Source organism: Dipodomys merriami, unplaced genomic scaffold (genome assembly GCF_024711535.1).
Source record: "Dipodomys merriami isolate MVZ:Mamm:240054 unplaced genomic scaffold, mDipMer1.0.p SCAF_19, whole genome shotgun sequence".
NCBI classification, from domain to species: Eukaryota; Metazoa; Chordata; class Mammalia; order Rodentia; family Heteromyidae; genus Dipodomys; species Dipodomys merriami.
In genome coordinates, this window is record NW_027203270.1 from 4,456,456 (window position 1) to 4,465,584 (window position 9,129).

At 45.9% G+C, this 9,129-nt stretch overlaps 2 protein-coding genes across 9 annotated transcripts in view; one reads left to right on the forward strand and one right to left on the reverse strand.

Moving 5' to 3' along the window:
- The window catches only part of Trim37 (tripartite motif containing 37), a 129,006-nt gene extending 121,398 nt beyond the window's left edge, over window positions 1-7,608 (reverse strand). For 5 of the 7 annotated variants that reach the window (XM_070027036.1, XM_070027039.1, XM_070027037.1 and 2 more), the window contains exons 1-2: window positions 7,324-7,606; window positions 4,492-4,593 (exon numbers count right to left, since the gene is read on the reverse strand). In XM_070027036.1, the coding sequence (XP_069883137.1) occupies window positions 4,492-4,593; window positions 7,324-7,344 (123 nt within the window). In that variant the 5' untranslated portion in view covers window positions 7,345-7,606. Of the gene's footprint in view, window positions 1-4,491; window positions 4,594-7,323 lie in introns of all 7 variants that reach the window. The other 2 variants (XM_070027041.1, XM_070027034.1) reach the window with 2 other exon arrangements.
- A 140-nt stretch (window positions 7,609-7,748) lies between these two features.
- Prr11 (proline rich 11) overlaps window positions 7,749-9,129 on the forward strand; it is a 43,740-nt gene continuing 42,359 nt past the window's right edge. Inside the window, exon 1 of one of the 2 annotated variants that reach the window (XM_070027046.1) lies at window positions 7,749-7,912. In XM_070027046.1, the coding sequence (XP_069883147.1) occupies window positions 7,891-7,912 (22 nt within the window). In that variant the 5' untranslated portion in view covers window positions 7,749-7,890. The remainder of the gene's footprint in view (window positions 7,913-9,129) is intronic. The other variant, XM_070027045.1, reaches the window with a different exon arrangement.

Here is a 9,129-nt window from a genome sequence, read left to right on the forward strand (position 1 = left end):
TTGCTAAGCAAATGATAGAGCTAGTACTCTATCACTTAGGCCACACCTCAAACACAGACTTTTGGCTGGTTAAAAGCAATGGAAGGGCTGGGAAGGTGGCTCAGTGGTAGCTTGCCTCACATGCATGAGTCCCTGGGTTCAATTCCTCAGCACCACATAAATAGAAAAAGCTAGAAGTGGCGCTGTGGCTCAAGTGGTAGAGCACTAGCCGTGAGCTGAAGAGCTGAGGGACCCAGCGTTCAGGCCTCACGACCAAAAAAAAAAGAAAGAAAGAAAAGAAAGCAATGGAATTGAGTCTCATAGTCTTTTGTGTCTTGGCCAGCTTCAAACTGCAATCCTCCCAATTCAGCCTCCTGAGTAGCTAGGATTACTTACAGGCATGGCCATATAACCATTATTTTTGTGTGTTGGTTGTGGGGCTTGAACTCTGAACCTGAGCACTGTCCCTCAGCTCTTCAGCTCAAAGACAGCACTCTACCAATTGAGCCACAGTGCTACTTCTAGTTTTCTGGTAGTAGATTAGAGATAAGAGTCTCAGGGACTTTCCTGCCCGGGCTGGCTTTGGTGCTATGAACCATGATCCTCAGATCTCAGCCTCATAAGTAGCTAGGATTACAGGCATGAGGCACCGGCACCTGGCCATATACCCATTATTAATATATGAATGGAAAGACAAACACTACTACTAAAGCATTCAGAAAAATCTACTTTGCAATATGAAGGAATACTACCAATATATACAACATAGATAAAATCTCAAAATAGTTTTGCTGAGTGAAAAAAGCCAAACACATAACAATACATACTACATGATTCCATTTGTGTAAATTCCAGAAAATTCAAACTTAAGCAACAGCACTAGTTTATTGGGAACAAGGCAAGCAAGGAAGAGGGCCTAAGCAAACTTTTGAGATGACAGGTATGTTCCTTATCTTGACAGTAGGATATACTATGTCAAACTTATGCAAATGGAGGAAAAAGCAAGCAATACACTTTAAATATACCTAGTTTATAGTCTATCAATTATACCTAATAAAAAAAATGGCTAGCATGGTGAGGGAAGGGATAGCAGGGGAAAAACAAAGGAGGAAGTAACAATGCTTGATATGAAATGTAACTTGCTCATGAAACTGTAACCCCTTGGCACAGTATCTTTACAACTAAAAAAAATGTTTTTAATAGTTGGCAAAATACAAAGTAAACTCAACAATTATAGGTAAGTGTATTAAGTGTGAACCAATGTTAAACAACAACAACAACAACAACAACAAGGTCAAAGCCTGGCACTGGTGGCTCACACCTGTAATCCTGTTACTCAGGAGGCTGAGATGTGAGGATCTCAGTTCAAAGCCAGTCCAGGCAGGAAAGTCCGTGAAACTCTTATCTCCAATAAACACAAAAATAAGGAAGTGGCGTTGTAGCTCAAGTGGTAGAGTGCTAGCCTTGAGCTGAAGAGCTGAGGGACAACACTCAGGCCCAGAGTTCAAGCTCCAAGACCGACAAAAAATAATAATAAGGTCAAGAAAAAAAAAGGAGAGGGCCGGGAAGGTGGCTCAGTGGTAGAGCGCTTGCCTTGCATGCTTGAGGCCCTGGGTTCGATTCCTGAGCACCACATAAGCAAAAAGAAAAAAGCCGGAAGTGGCACTGTGGCTCAAGTGGTAGAGCGCTAGCCTTGAGCTGAAGAGCTGAGGGGCAGCGCCCAGGCCCAGAGTTCAGGCCCACGACTGGACCCAAAAAAAAAAATTTTTTTTATTAAAAAAAAAAAAAAGGGGGGGTGCTGGGAAGGTGGCTCAGTGGTAGAGCGCATGCCTTGCATGCCAGAAGCCCTGGGTTTGATTCCTAAGCATCACATAAAGCAAAAAGAAAAAAAGCCAGAAGTGGTGCTGTGGCTCAAGTGGTAGAGCACCTAGCCTTGAGCTGAAGAGCTGAGGGACAGCGCCCAGGCCCAGAGTTCAGGCCCCACAACTGGACCCCCCCCCCAAAAAAGGAGAAAGACTGGAGAAAGCCAGGCACTAGTGGCTTAAGCCTGCAAGTCTAGCTTCTCAGGAGGTTGAAATCTGAAGATCATAGTTAAAAACTAGCCCCAGCCCAGGTAGGAAAGTTTCCGAGACTCTTATCTCCAATTAACCACTAGAAAACCAGAAGTGGTACTGTGGCTCAGAGTGGTGGAGCACTAGCCTTGAGCGAAAAAAGCTCAGTATGGGATCAGGTGTGAGCCTCTAGAGGTGAGTAAGGAGACAAAGTGGGAGGAGAAGGCCCAAAAGGTTTAACATAGGAAGGAGGAACAGAGTTCTCAATGCCTAACAAAGGGAATGTCAGGTTCAGGGAGAGGCTCCGGTCTCTTACATGATTTGTCAAGGCTGGGCTCCTGCCCACGTACCAGGAAGGATAGGGTAAGTTGAGCAGGACTGGCAGAGAGAAGGACAAGCACAGAGAGCAAAGGCCTGAATGTACAGAAACATACCATTGCATTGGCAGAAATTGTCCAAATCTCTGAGAGTATTACAACTGAAAGTCCCATTTTTTACTATGACCAGACTTGATTGCAATAAAAGATAAGGGGAAAAAAAAAGTTCAGGGACAATTCCAAGGCCCTGAGTTGAAACCCCATGACTGACCAAAAAAAAGTAAATAAACTGAGGGAGACCTTCATCCAGCATACAAGACTTTCAACCAAACAACCAGACTCGACTAATTAACCAACTATAACAATGGCGGCCAATTACCTAATCCCTGTAGCTTCAGTTCCATCATCTATAATATATAGATATATACTATGTGTGTTGGTTGATATTTTAACAATTAAGAGTAACATTATAAACCGGGTGCTGGTGGCTCACACCGTAATCCTACTCAGGAGGCTGAGATCTGAGGATCACAGTTCAAAGCCAGCCCAGGCAGGAAAGTCCTTGAGCCTCTTTATCTCCAGTTTACCATCAGAAAACCGGAAATGTCACTGTGGCTCAAGTGGTAGAGTGCTCTCCTTGAGCTAAGAGCTCAGGGACAGCACCCAGGCCCAGAGTTCAAGCCCTATCAAAAACAAAAACAAACAAAAAAGAATAACATAATTTTATAATACTTTACAATTTCTGATTTTCTTTGAGGTTCATTTAATATCTGACTATCTGTGCTGCAGAGTGCATTATCTGAATTCGATAGCTGAGGAAACAAAGCTAGGAAAGAAAGTCTTCTTTTAGTGTGAGAACTAACTAATACGTTATAGTGGCAAAGAATGTGGGCTCAAGTAGATTTACTAGATTTTTAATCCCAGCTCCACTATTCACTAGCTCTGAAACTTGAAGAAAACTATTACAAATATTTTGGCTGGGAAGGTAGCTCAGTAGTAGAGTGCTTGCCTTGCATGCATGAGGCCCTGCATGCATGAGGCCCTGTGTTCGATTCCTCAGCACCATATAAGCAGAAAAAGCTGGAAGTGGAGCTGCGGCTCAAGTGGTAGAGTGCTAGCCTTGAGCTGAAGAGCTCAGGGACAGTGCCCAGGCCCAGAGTTCGAGCCCCAGGACCAACAAAAAAAAAAACCCAAAACACTCTTTTGTGTGTAATGTGCCATTTTGGGGCCTGAACTCAGGGCTTGAGCACTGTCTCTGAGTTTTTGTACTCAAGGCTAGTACTCTACCACTTTGAGCTACAACCATACCAGCTTTTTGGTAGTTAATTGGAAATAAGAGGCTCACAGACTGTCTTGCACCAGCTAGCTTTGAACCCCAATCCTCAGATCTCAGTCTTCTGAGTAGCTAGGATAACAGGCATAAGCCACCAGTGCCCAACCAGATATTACTCTTGACAAAGGGATATATACCTTTTCTAGCCAGAATAAGGAAACAAACTCTGAGGTGAAGTGCATGTTGGAAGGCTTTGGTTCCTTCATTGTATTATATATTAATGGGAGCAGGGAAGTTTTCAATTATGGTCTTATTTTGTTTTAAATCTTGCAATTCTTTATAATTTTCTTCCAGATATTCATTTACATTCAATTTTAAAGTCACTAGACAAAATCATCTCTACTGTCACTTGTAACTGTGCCATCATCGGATTTTATTTACCTCTAAATCCATTACCTGATTGTTCTCCATCTTTCCTATCAAATATATCTGAACTCTCTTCTTGCCTCCTTATGATACACATATTTTTCAATATAAACAGTAAAGTTCATTTTTTTACCTTATTTGATAAGTGTTTGCTCAATGTATAATAATCTGACCATGTAAATATTAAAATTACAGTGACCTGTTTCCAGAGGCACTTACCTATCTTCAGACATTTCACTTCAGTTATCACTTCCTATTTATTCATTCCCACAGTACTAAGCAATACAAATTGATGGTCTATTAAGACACCTTCATTTAAGAGACTTTTTTTTAAAAGGGCACAAAACAAAGAAATTAAGAAAAAACAGTAAGAAAAAGGAAATGGTTAATACTTGTAATATGCCATATATAAACTTAAACGCATGCAAAAAGAAATACAACTTACCCTAATACAGCTGAAGCAACAAAGCTTGGAACAATGAGGACACAAGCGAGCATCCCGCAATTTCTCCATGCAAATAAAACATCGGAAAACCTCAGCAATGCTCTGAAAATAGTCAATGGATCTCAGATTAGACCACCAAGCAAGAATAAAAAGCACGCTAAAGCTCGGTGCCAGAGGTTCACACCTAATCGCCTAATCGTAGCTACTCAGGAAGCTGAGATCTAGGGGAGCCAACCCAGGCAGAAAAATCCTGAGATTCTTTTTAAGGAAGCCAGTGGCTCATGCCTGTAATCCTAGCTACTCAGCAGACTGAGATCTGAGGATCACAGTTCAAAGCCAGCCCAGGCAAGAAAGTCCATGAGACTCTTATCTCCAATAAGCCACCAGAAAACCAAAAGTGGTGCTGTGGCTTAAGTGGTAGAGCAGTTGCCTTGAGTTGAAGAGCTGAAGGACAGTGCCCAGGCCCAGAGTGCAAGCCTCATCACTGCCAAAAAAAGAAAAAAAAAACAAAACTGTACAATACCTAAAAATGTACTATTATATGTTTTAAGTTTATTTTTACTGTACTTCATTCCAGAAGGAAACCCTCCTAAAACCAGGGAAACCTTACAAAACCTTTGTAATACTTCCACAGGAGGAAGTGAGAAATTTACTCATGACTATAGGGAGGGCCAGAATCTGTGAGATGGAGGATGGACAATAAGACCTTTTTTTTTCTTGGAGGGGGAAGGAACAGTTCTGGGGCTTGAACTCAGGGCCTTGGCACTGTCCCTGAGCTTCTTTTGCTCAAGGCTAGCACTCTATCACTTGAGCCACAGCACCACTTCCGGCTTTTTGTGGTACTTGGGAATCGAACTGAGGGATCATGCATGCTAGGCATGCACTTTACCACTAAGCCACATTCCCAGCCCACAATAAGACCTTTGAATTAGCTAGTTTCAAATACAATGCTCTTTTAGATTAAATTCTTAGTTAAAAAGCAAGATTTTAGGCTGGGAAAGTGGTTCAATGGTAGAGTGCTTGCCTTGCATGCATGAGGCCCTGGATTCAATTCCTCAGTACCACATAAGCAGAAAAAGCCCAAAGTTGCGCTGTGGCTCAAGTGGTAGAGTGTTAGCCTTGAGCTGAAGAGCTGGAGGGACAGCACCCAGGCCCAAATTTCAGGCCCCACAACTGACCAAAAAAAATTAATGATAATAAATAAATAATAAAAAAGCAAGATTTTAGTATTGGGAACACAAAATTGAACAATCATCACATAATTATATCCGATAACCAATCTGTCTTGACGTTTCTAGCCTTTAGGGAAATAAACAACTACGTGAAATCACTTTGCAATAGTCAGACATGCCAGGTGTTTGTGGTATATTCCTATAATTCAGCACTTAAAAGATAGAGATGGAGCTGGGAATGTGGCCATTATAATGGTAGAATGCTTGCCTAGCATATACAAAGCCCTGGGTTCAATTCCTCAGTATCACATAAACAGAAAAAGGTGGAAGTAGTGTTGTGGCTAAAGTGGTAGAGCGCTAGCCTTGAGCATAGAGAGGCTTAGGTACAGAGCTCAGGCTTTGAGTTCAAGCCCAGGACTGCCAAAAAACAAATAACTGAGACAGGGGCTGGGAAGGTAGCTCAGTGGTAGAGTGCTCACCTTGTATACATGAGGCGTTGGGTTCGACTCCTCAGCACCACATAAGCAGAAAAAGCTGGACGTTTTTGGCACTGTGGCTCAAGGGGTAGAGTGTTAGCCTTGAGCTGAAGAGCTGAGGAACAGCACCTCAGCCCAGAGTTCAGGCCCCACGACCAGCAAAGAACAAACAAACAAAAAAACAGAGACAAAAGAGTTCCATGCCAGCCTGGACATAGCTGAAACCTTGTCTCAAAAAAATAAATAAATAAATAAGGAAAGAGGAAAAAGAAAAAAAGCCGGATGCTGGTGGCTTACGCCTGTAATCCTAGCTTACTCAGGAGGCTGAAATCTGAGGATCGTGGTTCAAAGCCAAGCTGGTGCAGGAAAGTCCATGCTACTCATATCTCCAATAAACCAGCAGAAAACCGGAACTGTCTCTGTGGCTCAAGTGGTAGAGTGCTAACCTTGAGCTGAAGAGCTGAGGGAGGGTGCCCAGGCCCACCCACAGAGTTCAAGCCCCACGACCAAAAGAGAGACAGAGACAGAGAGGAGGGAGAGAGGGAGAGGGAGGGGGAGGGGGAGAGAAGGACAGTAGGGGGGAGAGGGGGAGAGAGGGAAAGAGGGAGGGAGAGGGAAAAAGGGAGGGAGAGAGGGAAAGAGGGAGGGAGAGGGGCAGGGAGAAGGAGGGAGAGAGATAGAGGGGGGAGGGGGAGAGAGGGCGAGAGAAAGCGCAGTTTTATCTTGGAAACTACAGCCGAATAAGGCAGTTTGAGCTTGTGTGCCCTCATTCAATCTAGAATGGACTGAAGACGCCTGCAAAACGCAACGCTGAGAGTTAAGATTATTATCCAGTCCCATAGAGATTGGGATCCTCACAGGCACTTGTAGGAGGTGGAAATAGCAGGGCTCGTCCATCTGATGAATCTGCAGTTTTAGTCTACAAAGACTAGCTGCAAATACCGAATGGTAGGTGTACAGGTGCCAAGACATCCCTGAACACGCCAGAATACGCAGCACCTGAATGCAGCACTGTCTTGAGCATAATAAGGGACCGGGGAAAGCAGCAGAATGAGCACAGGGCCAAGGCTGTTATAGGTTCCTTCCCAGAGGGAGCGCCAGGGCCAGGCGACCCGAATAACACAACGCTCACCAGCTGGCGGGAAGGCGGCACCCCACCCCCATCCCACCCCAACGCCGCTCACCTCCACACTCTGTTCGTCCATTGCCTCCGGCTCTCGGCGGGGCCCGTAACGACCCGCGGAGTCCGTGGTCGGCCCTATTAAGTGACGGCCCGAGGTCGCCAGGTCAACTCGCCCGGGAACAGCCCGGAGCCCACCTCAGGGGGCTCCCACAACGGCCCCACCTGCGCGCCCCATCGCTTCAAGTTCGAGGCCGGCTACCCCCACTTCGCCATTTTTAAGCGCGCGCCGGTCTTGGGGCGCACGGACCAGGCGAGCAGTGTACCAGTGCCCCTTCCTCCCGCCTCAGCCACCGGCGGGAGTCGACTGGGGAGCTTCGGCCCACGTGACGCGGACGCGCGCCGGTCGAACCGCCGCGGGAGTCCTGAGGCGCAGGTCGCGGCAAAAGGCGCCGCGAAGGACTCGCAAACACCAACCGTAACCAGGGCAGCCGACCGGGAAGGCGCGGTGCGCATGCGCGCCAGGCGCTGCGGGCGGGGCTGCGACCAGAGAGGCGGGCGCCTAGATCCCGCGGTGCCGTGGGGAGGGTGAGAGGTCCTCGCACACGAGACTTGAAGTCGTTGCCGCAGGATGGGGGCGCACACGAGACTTGGTGAGTCGTTGCCGCAGGATGGCGTGCCCGGGGCGGGCGGCTGGCGTCCGCAGCGAGAGCCTGGCGCTTCGCCCACTCTCAGCGCGGAGGGGCGGGGCCCCCTCAGCCCTCAAATTTTAGCGCGCCACGGTCTGGAGCCACCTAGCGTGCGGTGGGGAAACGTGGGCCCGGAGCCACACCCCTCGGCCGTCCGACTCGACTCCGAGATAGTGGGACGAAGCCTGTGCTCCTCTGGCCCGCTGCCCTCGTGGAGATAAAAACCTGGAATCGGAGACTCGGGGCTGGTTGTTCTTTTAGGGGGACGCCCAGATTTCAAGGTTCTTCAGACTTGCGCTCTGTCTACCGAAATAAATGACGTTCCAAAGCTCTAGGCTAAGCCAGGCCCCAGTAATCCTAGTTAACTCAGGAGGCTGAGATCTGGGGATCACGGTTCAAAGCCAGCCAGGGCAAGAAATTCTGAGACCATTAGCCCCAATGAACTATTAGCTCCAATGAACTATCAAAAAACAGGAAATGAAGCTGTGGCTCTAAGGGCACTAGCCAGAAGCTCAAGGACAGGGCCCAGGCCCTGGCGAGAGAAAGAAGGGAAAGCATCTAGGGTTGTAAGAAAAAAAAAAAAAAAAGTTCTTAACTTGAAATCCTATTTTTCCTTTCTGACAGCTATTTACACTTGTCCTAACCTAGATTGTGCTTGTAGGAAATGTCAAAAAAAATTAAAATCGAGAATTTTACCTCACCTTGTTAGAGTTCACAAGTACAAGTTCCTTACACTCAACAATATAGCACAAAAACTATTTAGATCAAAATATTCTTATATATTTGCCCAAGAATCCAAAAAAAATGTAGAAAATATTGCACTAGCTCCTGGCTAGAAGACCCATACAACTAGGGGCTTTATTATTGTAAGCCCACTCAGACTTTAATTTAGGCAAAAAAAAAATTAAGAAAGCTAGAGGTGGAAGTGGCGCTGTAGCTCAAGTGGTAGAGCGCTCGCCTTGAGCTGAAGAGCTGAGGGACAGCGCCCAGGCCCAGAGTTCAAGCCCCATGACCGACAAAAAAAAAAAAAAAAGAAAGCTAGAGGTTAATGACTCAAAGAATTTTAAGTTTTATTGAACGAACATAAAAGGATGGAAATTAGTTGTATAAGTTTCAATTCCAACTAATAAGAGTGGATATTGAGGGTATAGAATCAAGCCAGGAGCTTATCGCTATTGCCA